The 20,000-nt window shown below is 45.5% G+C and overlaps 1 protein-coding gene across 2 annotated transcripts in view; it reads left to right on the plus strand.

The window, feature by feature from the left end:
* ARHGEF17 (Rho guanine nucleotide exchange factor 17) overlaps window positions 1–20,000 on the plus strand; it is a 153,781-nt gene that overhangs the window by 85,051 nt on the left and 48,730 nt on the right. The window contains exon 3 of one of the 2 annotated variants that reach the window (XM_085852612.1): window positions 3,331–3,513. The exons of the other annotated variant lie outside the window; for it this stretch is intronic. Within the exon in view, the coding sequence (XP_085708738.1) occupies window positions 3,331–3,513 (183 nt within the window). The remainder of the gene's footprint in view (window positions 1–3,330; window positions 3,514–20,000) is intronic. 2 annotated transcript variants of the gene reach the window in all.

Below are 20,000 nucleotides of genomic sequence, written 5' to 3' on the forward strand. Positions count from 1 at the left end.
TGGCGTCTCCAGGCGTTTATAAGCACTGCTATATACCCAGCGATTTGTAGCTGTGATGAACAGGCTTTCGATAATATGAGTGAGGAAAGTGAGAAATAAAGTTTATCGTGAAGAAATTGTTGCTGCCTGTTCCAAATCACGACATAGTTGAGTAGGCCAGAAAACATGGCAGCTTCAGACCACGGCGAGATTACCCAGAAAACGCCTTAAGACCCCAGAGAGCAAGGTGGCTGAGGATCGCCTGATGAAGGATGTAATTTAATATGGCCGTTAATTATCTTCAAAAGGGGTGTTTTAATTAACCCAAACACCCAATTTTGACTCTTGCATTTCCTTGGAGTTTTCTTTGTATGCATGTAAAGTTTCAGGCTGCTAGGTTTTATAGTTTTGGAGTTCTGGAGGAGACACACTGACACACACACACACACACACACACACACACACACACACACACACACACACACACACACACACACGCTCGCACACACACATTGCCTTTTATTAGTGTCGATTACATCGTCATAGGTCATGTGGTGTGGCAGCCATGTTGGAAAAAAGGAAAAATTTGGACCTGTCTCTAAAACTGCTCCACAGGAAAAATTGAAACTTGGAACATGTTAAGTACTCCCCATGGGGAATGTGTGCTTTAATTTTTTTGATGATGTCATCGGTGGCTTTGTTATGACGTCATCATTTCATACGTTGAACGCTTTATCCGATCAGTGTGAACATTTTTGAGGGTCATCTAGGGCGACACTGTATGGGGGGAAAAATTGATGATGTCTTTGGTCACATGGTTTGGCAGCCATATTTTTTTTTTAACATAACAACCTTCAAAAATCTTCTTCCCCGAAATGGCTGAACAGATCGAGGCGAAACTTTCCAGTTGTGATCGACTATTCATGAGGAACAAAAACTTCTTCACCTATTATATCATATGTTCAGCTATGATGTCCTCTGGTAGCTTGTACATGCTGCTCCATTTGAGCCTGGGGAGTAACTGCTGAAATCTATCCGTTCAGGTTCTTCCCGCCATCTTAGTTTTTGTTCTTTTCACATTTCTTTCCAATTTTTTTGGTTTTTTATCGATTTATTTATTTTTATAATTCTCTTTATTCATTCTAATTCTTCCTTTTTCTTCTCTTTCACTCTCTATTCCTCTCTCATTGTATCTATCTCTCGAAGGAGAAGTGAATTCTTGCAGAATTTTTTCTGTAAGGTTCACTTGGCTGCACCCGGATGAGTTTGATGGTTGAGGAGTGTAGCGGCTGAAACCCCGAATCCTATCCAGGTTCCTCGTGATGACTCCATATTTGCTCTTTACTTCTTCAGTTTCCTTCTGATGACTCCAATGCAGTATTTGGTCTTCCGTTTCAATAGGTCACATGTTTTGACAGCTATGATTTTTTTTTGAAGATTCAAACTTTTAAAATATTTTTCTCCAGAAAGGCTTGATAGATCGAGGGGAAACTTCACCAAATATTCCCCAAGCCTTGGAAATACCTGGTTGTTCACGAATAATTAATAGGTTACATGGTCTGGCAGCCATATTGGATTGAAAAAAAATCTTTCAAAAATTATTACTCTTGAGCTGATTCATCAATCCATGTGAAACGTCACAGTTATGATATAGTAGTCATGGGAAATATGTGTTTTAAATTTGAAACTGATTGGACACATGGTCTGGCAACCATAATTATTTAATATTTTTAATCTGGGTTCAGAGATTTAAATCAAACTTGGTACAATGATGTATAATGATGTAATAATGTGGGCGGAGGCATATCTGGTGATGTCGCGACGTCAAAGAGTGCCCTTATAGTTTTTTTCATGTCTTCTTTATTCCAATATCAGGAAAATAGTTGTACACCCACACAAGTAACCTTGAAGTGGAGTTTGAGTGGAAAAATTGAGAATGACACCAATGTTTTTGCAGGTTTGAGGTCACTTTCATGTGTACAGTACTGACAACTGGGTGTGTCATTTTTGGGGTGTGGCTGTGCCAACGATGTAATGCTCCCCCCAACCATCCCTCCCCCCCCTCCAATATCAGGAAATCTTAATTTGGGGAGAGTGCTTGCACCCAATGGCCTACCACTTATGAAAGGTAGCATAGGGCCATTGACATGACAAATGAATGCTAGCAATTCCGACAACTTAACATCCTCCTTTTTTTTAAAGGTGGCATACTCGTGTTGCAATTTCCTGCTCGCGAAGCACCAGGATCTATTCATTCGTGTGCAGAATTTAGCTGCAGGTTTGCTTCACTTTTGGGGATGTGGCAATTCTGCTGAGCAGTACCCACTGTAGGTGAGGGCAGGTGTGTAGCACCATGGGCAATTGGGCATGGCAGGTGTTTAATGTCCACCAGAGATGTCTCCCAGATGGAAAATCGGGCTTGACATACCAAATCGTAAACCACCTCATCTGCAAAGCACCAGGGTGACAGTTCATAGTCAGAAATCAAACTGACAACAGGATGACAGTTTTGCAGTATTGGTGGGAATCAAACACAGACGACACCTCCAAGGAAGGTACATTACTTCTCAGGTATCCCAACCACCCTTGGTTTTGAAATAATCATTTTATTTTTACATCTCTCCCGACACTCCCTTGCCACCCCCCTTGCCTTCCTCCTCCCCTCCTATTCAATCAAAACCTCAATATGAACATGCTCCCAAGATGATTTCACCTGCTTGGGATTGTTAATATGGTACAATCTCATAGAGTTTGATATGGCGGTTTCTGGTCACATTAATTACCTCCGTCACCGAAGGTGGATGGAGGTTATGCTTTCACCCCGTTATCTGTCTGTTTGTCTGTCTGTCTGTGAGCAGGATATCTCAAAATGTTGTGGACGGACTTGAACGAAACTTGCTTTTCCGTTCGGGTGTGTGACAAGGACAAACTGATTAGATTTTGCTAAAGATCCGCATCTGGATCCGAGAATGTTTCAAGAAGTGATTCTTCACCATTGATTGGGCAAAAAATAAACTACGTAGATACGTGTGGCATGATATTTCAAAACATTGTTGCCAGATTATGACAAAACTTGGTGGATGATTTGGGTTGGTGACGAGAACAAGCTGATTAGATTTTCATTAAGGTCCAGATGCAGATCCAGTTTATCAGGAGGATACAAAACATCAACTGTTCATCTTAGAGGAGGTATGCACTCTCCCGAGTGCCGTTCTCGTTTTATGTTCTGCAGTGCTGAATGTCCCATTCTATATGGTGGTTTGCAGTTATAGATTATGGAACGTGGATTAAAATTTCATGAATACTATGAGGTCATTGTGGTCATGCCTCTTCGCCGTTTCCCTACCATAGGGCTACCTGAGACCACTGAAACAGACAGAGAACACGGGCCTGTGTGACCCCGCGCTGGTTGATGACATGTTCTACCAGATCCCAGAGATCCTTGGCCATCATGAGGAATTCCTGGATCGTGTTGCCAGCTGTGTGCAATGCTGGCATGACCGTCAGACTGTCGGAGATCTCATAACTGAATCGGTGAGAGAATAATCTATTTCCAGTGTTGGAATAACCTTTGCTGATAAGCTTCCAGTACGTCACTCACCCCAGAGCAAATAGGTTTAGCGAGCAAGGAGGGGATGGCGAGGTTTGAGTTGGTGGGGGAAGGAGGCTGCTAATAGGCAGCAGTTTGTGGTGGGGAGGCTAGACCTTGTTTGTTTGGCATGATGCAGCCAGTGGCGACAGAATGGCAGCTGGGAGATGTTGGAATGTCAACGGATCTTGTTCTAGAAAATGTAAACACCATTCCTGCACTAGCTTGTAACCGCCAAAACCGCCTTTCATCCATGCATTTGCCGAAAATAGCCAGTCCTGATCAGATAGTGCTCAGAAGGCCTGTGCTGGTAGCAGGTCAGATCAGATGCCCGACAAGCCATGAAGTTAAAGGAATCCATTTCTGCTTGAATACCTACAACTGCTAAGTGCTCGAGTCGTCTCTCTTGATCTATCTTAGGTTCCTTGCATTTCATTTTCAAAGAAATCGACCCTCTGCATAGAATCATTCGGTCGCCAGTAGCTCAGAACACTAGATCTCCAATATCCCACAGCAAGTCAGCCAGATGGGTTGAACAATGAAGATTCTTCAGTCGATAATTTTAAGTCTCAATATCTGTTCGAAGTATTTATGCATACCGCAAGTACGAGCAATCGGTCCGACATGAACATCCAACCTGAACCGTTTTTCACAGTCAGTCATTCATACATTTTCACATACTTGCTTCCTTTTTGGTCGTTGAGTATGCACCAATTCTGTTATGTTTCTTTGGAAAAGCCCCCCACCCGTCTACCCCTCATCCCCGGTCCATAGGAATGGTACGTTATGTCAGTTTAGTGTTATTTTTACAATGTGGAGTCAGCAAGGGGCCGAAGAATTCAAAACCTCGCAAAAATGGCCAGATACGAAAAGCCTGCAACGTCTCGGCCTTCACTCGAGCACGTTTGCACCGATTTGCAGCTGCCGGTTCCAAGTGGGTTTGGTTTGGCTTTGCGCACCATGAATGTTATGTTCCAGGCTGTTTAACAGACTTCATAAAGGGTGGGGAGGGGAATGCCGCAAACTTTGCTTTGACGCCGCTGAAGCCTTTTTGCTGACTGAGTGAGGTTGGCCTACTTTTCAACGATCGAGGGCAGTTGCAAGTTGCTGCTCATTTTATTACCCCTTAGACACCTTTAGCTCACTTTTATCTCAATGGCCATTCTTATATTCTTGAACTAGGCAAGAAATGAAGGGTGATGTGCTCTTCAATACCCGTTTGCGGTGTGCCGTACGCTGGCCAGAGTGCATCTGCTTGAACGTAACACACGCTCAGTTTGATGAACTGATTGATGTTATGAACTGTGATGAGTAGAGAATAGGAACTGCCAGCCATGTGATTTGACATGAGATGTTGATAGACATATTTTGCACTCATGTGGACAATAGTATTTACCTCCAAGCTGTCTAGCCTGGGTTCGAAGCTCGTCATTGAAGTGTCATCCTCGTGTTTGGCAGGCAAAGCAAGGCATCGGTGTGGGTGCCGTCCCTCGAATTGACATTAAACTGGGTGTCTCATCTGCAGGAATTTGTCGGTGGATGTTAAATATCTCATGGTGTCCTTTACGAAGAGTAGGCGAGCTTTTGCCGGCACCCTGAACAAATTCCGAATTCCTGCCCGAACTACTGTTGGGATGGCAATGCCAAATCTCACCCAGTGTAGCTGTTGCCAAGAAACTGCTTCAGGAGCACCAACGCTTTGTAAAATGCTATGGTACCTCTCATCATCAGACAACTGTGAGGCAGTGTATTGTACAAGACTGTGAAGTTTGTGCTCCATAAAAAAGTTCAAAAAATACCTATTCTAAACGTAGAAATCAAAACGATTCGTGGCTCAGCCAATGAGGATCAACAGCCTCATTTAACTGGAAAAGCAAGGAATAAATAAAATCACAATTGGAACGACACTAGAAAAAGAAATGCTGATGGTCTAAGTGGGCCAGCCGCATATCACAGCAGGTGTGTGTTTTTTGTTTTTCCATCATTTGCTTTCTTTCTTTACTTGGAACACACTCTCCCCCCCCCCCACCCCCTTCACTCCTTTTTCCTCTTTGTCATAACAGCATGTACCCTATATTTCCAAAAGTAGAAGGACAGCACCACCAGACTGGAAATGAACCCTCCTAAGCTACATGTGTATATCTTTGCCACAATGCAAAGCAGTGTATACATTACAAAGGTGTATTATTGTGACATCTTTAACAACAATGCATAACCGGCCCTATGCTTGATGCAATACTACTGTGCTACTACTGTGCCAATACTATTGAACATCTGCAGTCGCTTAGCCCAGAGCTTTGACTCAAACCCATTTGGCACTTCTCCAAACAGCTGAGGACCAGAGTCAATTGAGTCCAACACTGCAGGACTGTCATTTAGATCTTATACCCACCCTGTTACAATCCCATTGCTATTGTTCATCTAAAACCAAAGAATCCCCACACTTGATGTTTTAAACTATTCGGAAATACATTGCCAAAATTTCGAAGGGAGAAATAATTCTCACTTGTAAAATTATGCACAGATCATTATCGTAACATTCTGACAATGGATAACATTTGACAAAACCTTTTTTTTACCTTTCAGTAAATACTTTGCTCTCATTTCACATGATTCCTTTCCCCCCCCCCCCCCCACCGAAGGGAAGGGATGAGCGATTTGTATTATAAATTAAGCTTTTTGTACGTGCACGGCACCGATCAGCACGTTGAATCGATTGGCTTGGTGGTTCCATTGGAGTATGGTATCAAGGCAAACAGGCCTGTGATCCCACTCCGAACGATAAAGATGGCTGCTGTGACTGCTTTGACGCAGTTTGTTGGGATTCGGACCAGGCAACTGGCAAACAACGCGGTTGTAACAATGTATTTTTTGTTGGTGGTTGGTGGTTCAGGATGCCGACAATTATATATATATATATATATATATATATATATATATATATATATATATATATATATGTGTAAAAAAAATAAAAAATATATATATATATACACACATATTGTTATGTTTGTGGTGGGGGGGGGGGGGTTAGATATTACCATAGAGCAGATAGGAATGCAGAGTAGCATAGTCCATGTACAGGTAGTTAGCCCCCATCTTGATGTAATAAAATAAAGATGGAAATGCCAGCTTAAGGATGTCTTGTTTGTATGTGCACCATTCAGGGGGCGGTGTGTGGGAATAATTAGTTTGGGAGTATGGTTAAGGAAATTGTGTGTATAAACTCAATGTAAACCTCTACCAGGGGGCACTGTGAGACTGCAAAAGGGAGAGAGGGGGGGAGTTATAGATGCCTCCCAAGAGCCGGAGCATTGCCCGGGGAGAAGAGGGAGGAACGACAAGAGCAGTTGATCAGAGGAGAACGGAGAACCCGCTGGGAGGTTTTGTGTGAATCTCAGTCGAACACGCCGAAGAGAGCCGAGTGCTCAGAATGAGTGACTGAGGGTTTCAGCGTTCTGCGAGAGTCTGAGGAGAGTTAAAGGAGATCGTTCTGCCTGCCTGTCTTTGCACTGTGCCCGTTTTGTCTGCCTGCTGCTTTGTCTCCCCATTGTCTGCCTTTTTTTTTTTTGTATACCTTGATCGAGGCTCGTATGAGAGCTAACACACAACTCACAGCAAGGAGGCATGAGACAAGAGGGGTGGGAGTGGAAGGGACAAAACAGTGGGGAACAGACACATTAGGTGAACTGTGGAAGGGAGAGGGATGGGGATGGGACGGGGAACATGGCGAAGAGAAGATGGACATTTCAGGGACTTTCAGGAAGGAAAGCAGGAGAAATGAAGGAAGTTGGCTTGGGTGGATTATCGGGGGTAGAAAAGATCGAGGATTTGGATGGGGGAAGATAAGAGGTGGTGGTGAACAGCTGTTTTGAAAGCCTGGAGGGAAGAATGGGAAAGAATAGAGTGAGGAAGTTTATTCCAAATGCGGGAAAAAAGAGGAATGAAAGAGTGAAGATGAGCAGTGATTCGTGATTTTGGTAGTTTTACCAGAAGGGGGTTGTTGGCGGACCTTGAGCGCCCTGTTTAAATGTGGTGGGGACAAATCGCAGATAGAGCAGGGGGGGCAAGGCTGGAGAGGAGTCGGTAGAAGACAGAAAGACCACCGACCAACCTGCGGTGATTGAGTGAGAGGCCCAAAGACTCAGCTTCATTGCGGGAGATGCCGATGATCTTAAATGCCCTGGTTTCGACAGTGTGAAGCCGAGAAAGGTGGGGGGCAGGAGCACCAGCCCAGAGGGGAGAGCAGTACTCCATCAGGCTATGGACAAAAGCTTTGTAAGTGGTAAGGAGCTCAAGAGGGCCGAGGAAGGACTTAGCACGACGGAGGATTCCCAGTCGGCGACTGGCTTTTGAGGCGAGGTTGGAAATGTGACTTTCCCAGGAAAGGTCATGGCAGATAGTGAGACCCAGAAGCTTGAAAGAAAAGACTTCTTCCAGAGGATTGTTGAGAAAGTGGATGGGGGGGTTTTGTAAACGGTCCTTTCGAAGAGACATAGTGAGAGTGTGAGATTTGTCTGGATTGAAAGACATGTTCCACGTGTTGGACCAGTTTGTGATTTTATCCAGATCTGCAGTGAGCGAAGAAGCTGCTGCTTGCCGGTCTGAGGGATGACAGATGGTACGGCAGAGGGTGGAGTCGTCGGCAAAGAGAAATAGAGGATTTTCCAGAGAGTCGGAGAGATCATTGATGAAAACCAGAAAAAGAACAGGGCCCAGAACGCTACCTTGAGGAACTCCAGCCTGCACAGGAAGAGGGGATGAAAGAACTAATGAAAGATGATCACTGCAGTGCCTTGCCTCATTCGTCGACCTGCCCATATTTCTTCGTCTCGTCATTGTCCTGCTCATTGGCTCCTCATAGCCTGCCCGTCCCTGCTACCACCAACGGACATCGAAGCCGATACACCATGAAAAATATCACAGAAACGTCGGAAAGCATCCCTAAATGAAAATATAAATAAATGAAAAAAAACATGAAAAATCAAATTCAGGTGAGCGACCCAAGAGAATGGGGAAACACGGTTCATATATGTGAAAACACACCCGCTAATATTGTTGTGGGCCAGGGTTCGGTGGCGATAAACGACCACTAGGGGGAGCAGTAGCGTCGTCTCCACCGAACAACCTGGAATTTAGGTCGTGATTCTCGGATAAGTCTGAAAGGTCACGGGTCCCTTAGCGGACCGTGGTCGCCAATATTTCGACGGCGTGGGGTAGGGTTAATTGCCTAATTTCAATATACCTGAATACCCACGTCATCAAATTACCAGGAAAGTCACACCCTCGACGGACTCTGTCGAACCGGGTCGCTCTAGCGACCTCGGTCTGGTGTAACCGAGCGGAATTACCAGAGTCCGTCTGTCCAAACGACAACTTATGGCACACGGTCTCCCTAATTCTCAATACGCACCGTGCTAAACCAATGAAAGAAAGTGACAGATAACGAGCTGGAACATTGGGGGTTTATTTATAAGGGAGGGGGCACAGAGAGCAGAGTTATCACGACTATAAGAAATGCAATGTACAATGAACAAAAAGCACTTAATTCTACTTATCAGACTGGCCCAACACACACACACACACACACACACACACACACACACACACACACACACACACACACACACACACACACACACACACACACACACACACACACACATACACACACACACACACACATACACACACATACACACATACACACACACACACACATACACACACATACACACACACACACACACACACACACACACACACACACACACACACACACACCCAAAGGAAATGGACCCCGTGGGTCTTTATTCAGCCCCTCAGCCCAGAGGGAAGGCGAGCTTGGGGAACAGAGCCTGGCCGGGTACCTTCCCGCCTTGTGCGGTCACACCGGACTCCAACCACCACGGTGGGACTCGAACCCACGTCCCGAAATCCACGGGCCCATGACCCTAGCTGCTTGGCCACCACCGCCACGAGGAGCCATCGCAAAGGACCGCAGACCACGACCGAGACCAAGCCACCGCGCCAGACCAGAAGCAATAGGCCACGATCACTGCAGTACCCTGGTCCTGACCACCACTCTATTCTTTCTCTTCCCCGACCACTCGCCTCCTGATTGGACAAGGGACTGTCGGGCAATCAGTGGCCTCCCATCATTGGTTAGGCCGAACACTCCATCTGGCTAAGGCGGTGTCGCCCTGAGGTGATGAACTTCCTGACTGGACAAGGGGTGTAGTCGGAGCTGAGGCGATGAGCGAAGAACGAAGATTTGTTGGCGATGTAAAAAACCTGACTATAAAAGAAACCCGCAGCGCACACGTGAAATTCCCGTTAGACATAGGGGGTGGGGCCCGAACTATAAGCACATACTTATTGAGATAACTGAGCTACGGAGACTGCTGTCTGTTTGTGTGCAAAAGGGTTCCAAATCCGTAACAATATTACATAAATCTCTTTCTAAGCACTCACTGATTTACTGACTGATATTAAAGATCGGGACCTTCCGGGTGACAGAGAAAGCTGAAATTTTGTGTACCTATGGACATCGAAGCCAGAACACCAGAAAAATTCAAAGAATCATCAAACAACATCCATAAATGAAAATACAAACAAATGAAAAGAAAGTGAAAAAATAATGCAGGCGAGCGACCCGAGACAATGGGGAAGCACGATAATTTTGTTTGCCGACGAAAATCGAAGCTGATACACCAGGAGAAATCACAGAACTGCCAGAAAGCATCCCTAAATGACAATATAAATAAAGGGAAAAAAATGAAAACAAAATAAATGAAAAACCGAATGCAAATGAGTCACCTGAGACAAGAGGAAAGCACAGTCCGTCTGCTTACACAATGTGTAAGCATACCCTGCTAGTATGTACATAATATTTACATATTTCGGAGACCGCCACCGGCCGGACGCGTCCGGAGCCAAGCTGTCCAGAGACAAATTTCCATCTGGACACGTCCACAGATAAACACCGTCTGGAGACAAACACCACCCAGACGCGTCCAGAGACAAACACTGCAAGGTCGCGTTCGGAGACAAACACCGCCCGGACACGTCTGGAGACAAACACCACCCAGACGCGTCCAGAGACAAACACTGCCCAGTCGCGTTCGGAGACAAACACCGCCCGGACACGTCTGGAGACAGACACCGCCCGGACGTGTCCGGAGACAAACACCTCGGAAATTTTTCAGAAATCGGCAGGTTGAAGTCAGTGTGATTACCGACTACAGTAAGTACTACACACAACCCAAAAACCTTGAGCACCTTTCACCGAAAAACAATGCTGCATCTCTAATGATGTTTCAGGAATATGATCACAACATTAATCTATAAACAGCTGCATGTGTCGGGTGTAAAAACAATTTGGCTCGCTTTTTGAAAAAATAAGTTAATACGGCAAATGGCTCAGAAATCGGGTGTCATTTCACAACTCGCTCAGAATGACGGAGCATAGACCGCTCGCTCAGGACGGCGGAGCACGGACCGCCCGCTCAGGACGGCGGAGCACGGACCGCCCGCTCAGGACGGCGGAGCACGGACCGCCCGCTCAGGACGGCGGAGCACGGACCGCCCGCTCAGGACGGCGGAGCACGGACCGCCCGCTCAGGACGGCGGAGCACGGACCGCCCGCTCAGGACGGCGGAGCACGGACCGCCCGCTCAGGACGGCGGAGCACGGACCGCCCGCTCAGGACGGCGGAGCACGGACCGCCCGCTCAGGACGGCGGAGCACGGACCGCCCGCCCAGGACGGCGGAACACGGACCGCCCGCCCAGGACGGCGGAGCACGGACCGCCCGCCCAGGACGGCGGAGCACGGACCGCCCGCCCAGGACGGCGGAGCACGGGCCGCCCCCTCAGGACGGCGGAGCACGGGCCGCCCGCTCAGGACGGCGGAGCACGGACCGCCCGCTCAGGACGGCGGAGCACGGACCGCCCGCTCAGGACGGCGGAGCACGGACCGCCCGCTCAGGACGGCGGAGGACGGACCGCCCGCTCAGGACGGCGGAGCACGGACCGCCCGCTCAGGACGGCGGAGCACGGACCGCCCGCTCAGGACGGCGGAGCACGGACCGCCCGCTCAGGGCAACGTGGTGCTTCAAAAGCGTCCGCTGGGAGTGAACGTTTCACTCAGAATGACTTGGTATGGTCCCACTATCGAGTATGGGGTGCTCAGCAAGGGGCTTAAACACTCAAGCAAGCATGCCAATTTAATGGTTGATAAGGAACGTCTGCCCAGGGTTTGGCTCAATACTATGTAGATTCACATTAATTTTAAAGCCGGTCTTCACCACACACGCAGCACTCAATGAAATCCATTTAATTTGTTCAAATAATGACTTTATCCACAAGTGTTCCTACTTATTGTAGAACAACCCTGGAGACATTGTGAAGTTTGTTCATCCACGCAAACGTTATAACTCTATTTTACAGTGACCATTTTTCACCAGATTTGCTTTAATTCCCCGTACAGCACCTCGCGAAACCTTTGAAAATATAGACATAGATCTGGCAATCACTATGGATAAGCAGTCCCTCTGGGGGGACAGGGCGCGAGGTCATGGATTGAATAGATTCAATCGTATTGCTCAATGAAGCTGGTTAATTTTGGCACGTAGCTAAATTTTGTTCACTCAATGTAATTCTCCAAACAGTATAAAAAGATAAGTTTAATGCTTTGGAAATATCACATTTTCCTGTGTATGTCTGGAGAAGGAGGGAACATCGCCTTGCTTGCTTAAAGTAAATCAGTATATTGGCTTCGTTATAAGACTCGTTATTTCTTTAAGTGATCAGATTTCACTCCAGATTTCGACACATATTTAGTCTGGATGACATCCGATCCTCAAAACTGAAATCGTATTTCGATGATATCCTTTAATTAGTTTGTGAGAGTAGATCGTGGAAAATATTATCAAGAAATGCATGAAATCGCTCCAAGCTCCTAATTTGAAAACTATTGCACTTACAAATGTGATGTGTACAGCGATTCGTAGCTATGATGAACAGGCATTTGATAATTTGAGTAATCAAAGTGAAAATAATCTTAATCGTTAAGAAATTGTTGCAGCCTGTTTCAAGTCAAGGCATGGTTGAGGAGGCCAAAAAACTTGGCGGCTTCAGACCCCAGCGAAGTTACCTTGGATACGCCTTTTGACCCCAAAGAGCGAGGTGGCCGAGGATGTGCCTGGTAAAGGATATCATGAAATAAGGCCATTAATTGCCTTCAAAAGGGGTGTTTCAATTAACCCAAACACCCAATTTTCACTCACGCACTTCGATGGTGTTCCCTTCGTATGCATGCAAAGTTCAGGCTGCTGGGCTTCATGGTTTTGGAGTTATGGAAGAGACTCCACACATGGACACACACACACACACACACACACACACACACACACACACACACACACACACACACACACACATTGCTATTTATTAGTGCAGATATATGTGTATATATATATATATATATATATAGTTACGGCTGTAGAAATTCGCATTACACCATAAAAGGCCCGTAGGTGAGATATCTCTAAGTACATGTGTAGTTAGCCTAAACCCGTTGTATAGAGGGAATTTATGTGATTCATCCGGGCTGCGACGCTTTGAGTTAGCCATTTTTTCTGTTCTATCTTTATTTTGAACCAACCACGTCTCAACCGCCATCACACAACAACCATGCCACCGCCACCATCTACGCTCCCACATCATCGCATCACCGCCATTCCCAAACGGCACCATAACCATCAAACCACCACCGAAAACCCTCCACCACCTTCACCTCTCTCCTACGGCCATTCCCGCACCACCTGTGAACACTGAACGTTGGGCTGTCTCGGGCCCGTTCGGCAATTGGTGCCGAACGCACCGAGCCGCGAGCGCGAATAGCGGCCTTTCCGAGGGAAAATTCGGATCAAAAACGCTACACGCCCACTTCTCCTCCGTCCAATTAGCGAGCGCGGGGCGGCTTGGCCCCACCTCCAGGCGCGTGTGTGTGTGAAGTGGATATATGCAAATTCTAGAATCAGGGGAGGTTCACGCCCCCTTATCCTCCGACCAATGGGCGAGCGTGGCTCCGCCCCCGAGGTCATTCTGATCTGAATATTTGCATACTGGCTTCTCCTGCCCGCCTATACAAAGGCGAGCGCAAGGCGAATTGGCAGAGTCGAGTCGGTCAGGTGAGGAGAGTGCGGAACTGAGAAGAGTTGCAGGAAGAGTTGAGTTCTGGAGTTGCCTGGAGAGGGTTGTCGAGAAGTGGCTGTTGGGGACGCGTTGCGTTGCATTGGTGAAGTTGAGGCGAATGCGCGCGGTGGAACTGCAGGCAAGGGAGCTCGGGTCCGAGGCGAGAAGGACGGCGGTCGGCGACGAGGTTACGGTGTGGGGAATCGTTCATCTCGTCGCGGGACCCAAGCCAGCTAGCCATTCCCCTCCCCCAGGGCATCAACAATTCCCCCTTTCCCCCCGCGCTGAGATAGTGCAAAAGGAGGCCGTTCCCACCCCACCCCAAACGTCATGCCAACAAAACCCGCCAAGGAGCACGGAGTCGGGGCACAGCCATGCGGCCACATTTGCGGCTCGCCCGCCAACGCGTCATGAGGACGCGGGTAGGACCCCCCCCCCCCCAGTCTCGGGACCTGGCCGCTCCTCTTGCTCCTGCGCACATTTAGCCTACGGGCCTGTCTGCCTCCTTGTCTATGAGAGTGGCTTCTTTCCTTTGCTTTTGTGTAAATGTGTGTTGGCGCCGTCTGTGAAGTAGAACTGTAAAAGTGTTGCCGTGTGTGCGCGTAGTCGGTATTAACTCTGCGTCGTTGTTGCTTTTATTGTTTTGGTTGCTATATGTGCATTTTGCCTGTATGGCTGTATATATGTGCTTTCTGTGTGCCGGGAAATAAATGTGCATTGTGTGAACTGTTTTCCCGTTTCGCTTCGTCTTTTCTCTAATTGAATCTCCATCCTGCTTCACGTAAAGGGTTCGTAGTGGGTGTAAAACACCCAGTAAATAATCTGAACTGTTGAGGTCGACGATAACACCGCTCGGTTATCCGATAGTACGGAACGGGCCGCCCAAGCGGCTCGTGTCCGGAGTCGACCTGCGGCCAGGTACGATCGTCCGGTTTACCATCCGCGTGGGTACTTAGGTAGGTCGACTTTGGCGAACAACCCTATCCTACGCGGGTGGCCGATTGGCACGATTGTGGTGAGTTCGAAAGGCCCACCCGTGACTGGCTCCGGGCGATAGTTCCCGGAGGGTCATGACTGAATTGTCCGTCCAGTGGGCGACGTGCCCCGATTCGAGTTACGTGGCCGTTCGCACGCCGGCGGGCGCGAATTCGCAATTATATATATATATATATATATATATATATATATATATATATATATATATATATAATTTCATACATGCAGTGCCGATAGAAAGTCTCCACCCCTTTCAAAATTTTCAACTTTTGTTGCCTTGTCGACTGGAATAAAATTACATTAAAGCACACGTTTCCACCTTTATTTACACATCATAACCCACAACTTTCAAGTGAAAAACAAATTCCACAAATTTCAGAACATTAATAAAAAATTCAAAATGAAAGTATCTTGGTTGGATAAGTGTCCACCCCCCCCCCCTTATAATAACAATTGTAAATTAGCTCAGGTGTAACCAATCACCTTCAAAATCACACACCAAGTTAATTGGCCTCCACCTGTGTTAAATTGTCGTGATTCTGATTATTTCAGAATAAAATCAACTGCTCCTGCAGGTTTCCTCTGCTGGGTCATGGATTTCACAGCAAAGCCTCAACTATAAGAACCAAGGAGCTTTCAAAACACTTCTGGGTTAAAGTTGTGGAAGGGCACAGATCAAGGGATGGGTATAAAAATATTTCAAAGGCCTTGAACATCCCTTGGATCACAGTCAAGCCAATCATTAAGATTTGGAAGGCGTATGATACCACCAAGACCCTGCCTAGATCAGGCCGTCCCTCCAAACTGGATGACCAAGGAAGGAGGAGACTGATCAGAGAGGCCACCAGGTTGGCCATGCTCTTTGAACTTGACATGTTGTCCAACACATTCAGCTCCGTAACGAGTGGTTTAAAGCTGTAAGTACACATGGCCTATTTATCTTTATACATTCAAGAAGCCTTTTTTCCTTTGCAGACCATTGTACTGTATGTTGTTACTCATGGAATAATCCCTCCGTTTCGTATGTTGTATGATTCAACATTTTAGCCCTCCTGGTAAACTCAGAGCTAATCCATATACATCAACCCAACAGTAGACTTATTTATTAGCATTGAGGAGGTTTATTTGGGAGGTTTTGGCATCGAGAGGTTGAAGCAAAGTTTTGGCATCGAGAGGTCCCCCATTCTGCTTCCCAGGTCCGTGCCAGGATGGAGAAGAGGGTTTTGGGGAGGGGGTGTGTTGCAAAGAACCTCACAGGGCCTCCTGGGTTTGATAATTGTGGTGGTGAGGTTTTCACTCGAGTTAAGCTGGGTGCACCGGAGGTAGTAAAAAGACACTTGTGTTTTCACTGTATTGCAGTCACTGTGTTTGTACCATTCTCAAACATGAGGAAGTGTCGACCCACAAGCAAACTAATGCTTTCCTGAAACTTGGTGAAGACTTTAAGGTAGGGCATTTGTGGCCTGTCAAAATGAAAATATAATTATAAAAAGAGATAAGAAGAAATATATCCAATAGCAGCTAAGAGCTGTCAATGCATTATTATTAAGTCGCCATTCCACCTTTCACCTTTGCTTATACGATATCCTCTCGTTTCAAATGCACAAAGGTATTTGTTTGCTCTTTTTATCATTTTGTCATCATCTATTGTCACAGAGGTCAATGAAATGGGATGCAAGTTGGCAACTTGCAATTTGAACAATGCAATGGATCATTATTGAACTTGCACATTCGGTAATGTCATGCCCGGCCCGGTATTGGAAGAGGCCCATTGGTTCATATCCTGTCCGGGTGGCCCGAGTCGTGATGGACTGTGGGGATTGTGAGAACGGCTGGTGATCTCAGTGGGCAGACCTTCACTAAGCTATCGTTCGCTTTCTCCTTCCCTGTTGCTCACTGAATGTTCTTCTTGGGTGTCTCTGCACCTGAGTATCTCCAAAAATGTCCTTGCTATTTAAGTAAATATTCATCCACCAAAAATATAATACTTATATAAAGTACCATATTCCTCCACTATCATGTGAAGTGTTTCATTCATAATTTGATATGAACCATTTAATCTGAAACAATGGAGTTTATTTAATGATCTCTCTACAGCTCCTGAAGAAAGTCTATACCCTTTTTTTTCTTTTCTAAAGTCTAATTTTTCACCTTTTGTTGCCTTAAAGCCTGGAACTAAATTGCATTAAATCAGACTTTTTCCACCTTTATTTACACATCGTAACCCCAAACTTCAAAATGAAAAACGAATTCTACAACTTTCAGAAAATTAATTTAAGATACAAAATAAGAATATCTTGGTTGGACAAGTCTCCACACCACTCAGTTAATTCCTGGTGGAAGCACCTTTGACAGCAATTTCAGCTGTGAGTCTGTTAGGAAAGGTCAATACCAACTTTGCACACCTTGATTGGGCAATATTTGCCCATTATTCTGCACAAAACTGTTCAAACTTAGTCAAGTTGCGTGGGGAGCATTGATGGACAAATATCTTCAAATCATGCAACAGATTTTCGATTGGATTTAGGTCGGGGCTCTGACTGGTCCGCTCAAGGACATTTAAGTTTTTTTGTTCCTTAGCCACTCCAGTTTAGCTTTGGCTGTGTACTTCGGGTCATTGTTATGCTGAAAGGTGAACTTCCGTCCCAATTTCAGCTTTCTTGCAGAGGGCAGCAGGTTTTCCTCTCGGATTTTTCAGTATTTTGCTCCATCCATTTTCCCTTCTATCTTGACAAGTGCCCCAGTCCCTGCTGATAAGGCACATCCCCAATTCATGATGCTGCCCCCACCATGCTTTATGGTAGGAATGTTCTTCGGGTGATGTGCAGTGTTGGGTTTGCACCATACGTAACGTTTTGCATTTAAGCCCATTTAAGTTTCGTCAGACCACAAAACTTTTTGCCACATATCTTCAGAATCTCGGGAGTGGTTTTCTACACACCTCAAATGGGACTGAAGGTGGGATTTTTTGAGTGATGGATTCCTTCTTGCCACCTTTCCATGCAAGCCAGACTTGTGGAGTGCTTTGGATATTGCTGTCACATGCACACAGTGACGAGTCTTTGCCATGAAGGCATGTAGCTCTTTAAAAGTTGCCATTGGCCTCTTGGTGGCCTCTGTGATCAGTCTCCTTCTTGCCACCTTTCCATGCAGGCTAGACTTGTGGAGTGCTTTGGATATTGCTGTCACATGCACACAGTGACTAGTCTTTGCCATAAAGGCATGTAGCTCTTTCAAAGTTGCCAATGGCCTCTGGGTGGCCTCTGTGATCAGTCTCCTTCTTGCTTGGTCATCCAGTTTTGAGGGACGGCCTCGTCAAGGCAGGGTCTTGGTGGAACTATACGCTTTCCACTTCTTCATGTTTGTCGTGACTGTGATCAAAGGGATATTCAAGGTCTTTGAAAGATTTTCTATCCATCCCCTGATCCGCACCTTGCTACAACTTTATCCAGGTGGTGTTTGGTGCTCATGGTTGTCTTTGCTGTGAAATGCACTACCCAGCAGAGGAAACCTTCAGGAACATCTGATTTTATTCTGAAATAATCAGAATCACGACAATTTATCACAGGTAGAGGCCAATTAACTTGATGTGTGATTTTGAAGGTGATTGTTACACCTGAGCTAATTTACAATTGCTATTATATGAGGGGGGGTGGACATTTATCCAACCAAGATATTCTAGTTTTGTGTTTTTAATAATTTTTCTGAAATTTGTGGAATTTGTTTTTCATTTGGAAGTTGTGCGTTACGATGTGTAAATAAAGGTGGAAAAAGTCTGATTTAATTCTGGGCTCGAAGGTGACAAAAGGTGAAAATTTTTGAAAGGGGTGTGTTGACTTTCTACAAGCACTATATATATATATGTATATATATATATATATATATATATATATATATATATATATATATATATATATATATATATATATGAAAACATGAGGAGTGTGACGAGCACTCCGCTGATCCCCATTGGACACAGTCCACACCAAAGCGTCACCCTCAACACAGAGGATTCGGCCGGTGACTCTGTCAAACAGACAAAGATTATATGGTCATCATCAGTTAAACATCAAACAGAACCACCGATCCGGATTTCGGACTTATTTGCCCTGATCAGCATGGTATACAAATAAATATCGAACCAATGATAATCACATTCGTCGTTTATACATCAGACGCACCCGCTGACTGTTATAGTGAGCATCGCCGCGGATTATGTCTCACACTGTAAAACCACAGAATCCGCACAGAACAACCATCTGTCTGCCACCCAGACAATTGTTCCTGCTAATGCAAACCATTCAACCTGAAGGCACATGATGTGACCAGCGGGAAAATCGAAACATGAGGAGTGTGATGAGCACTCCGCCGATCCCCATTGGACACAGTCCACACCATCGTGTGAGACATTATTTTGTGGTTTTACTGTGTGTGTGTGTGTGTGTGTGTGTGTGTGTGTGTGTGTGTGTGTGTGTGTGTGTGTGTGTGTGTGTGTGTGTGTGTGTGTGTGTGTGTGTGTGTGTGTGTGTGAAAACATATATATATATATATATATATGAGCCCCGAAGAACCATACCGGGCCATCCCACCTTTTTTGTGAAATTGAGTTATGAACGTCTTCAGGTGCACAAAACTGATACCTTTCAGGGCCAAAATGGGCCAACCCATCAGAATATATGATGATAAGAATATAAGCAAAAAACCTCTCTGGCTCTGTTAATATGCATCTGACTTGCCAGAGCCTGAATGGGCCATCCCACATTTTCCCCATGATTATATGTGGAACATGTGCAACCTGCTTAAATCATGTATAGATAAAATTCTGCATTACTGATCATTATTTATCCTTAGGTATTTTTTATTGTCATTAGCTCATTGTGACACAGGAGACTGAGAACTTTGAGTCCCTTTTTCTCAAAAGTACACCAAGATGGGATGGCCCGGTGTGGTTCTTAGGGGCTCATATATATATATATATATATATATATATATATATATATATATATATATATATATATATATATATATATATATATATATATATATATATATATACATACATACATACATACATACATACATACATACATACATACATACATACATACATATATAGATACATATATATATATATATATATATATATATATATTGTATACACACACATATGTGTGTATGAGCCTGGTGTTGGCTTAGTGGTTAGGATGGTGGCTTGGGATCCCAGGGTCCTGAGTTCAA

Source organism: Eptatretus burgeri, chromosome 13 (genome assembly GCF_056783735.1).
Source record: "Eptatretus burgeri isolate ZD-2024b chromosome 13, Ebu_testis_v1, whole genome shotgun sequence".
Taxonomy (NCBI): Eukaryota; Metazoa; Chordata; class Myxini; order Myxiniformes; family Myxinidae; genus Eptatretus; species Eptatretus burgeri.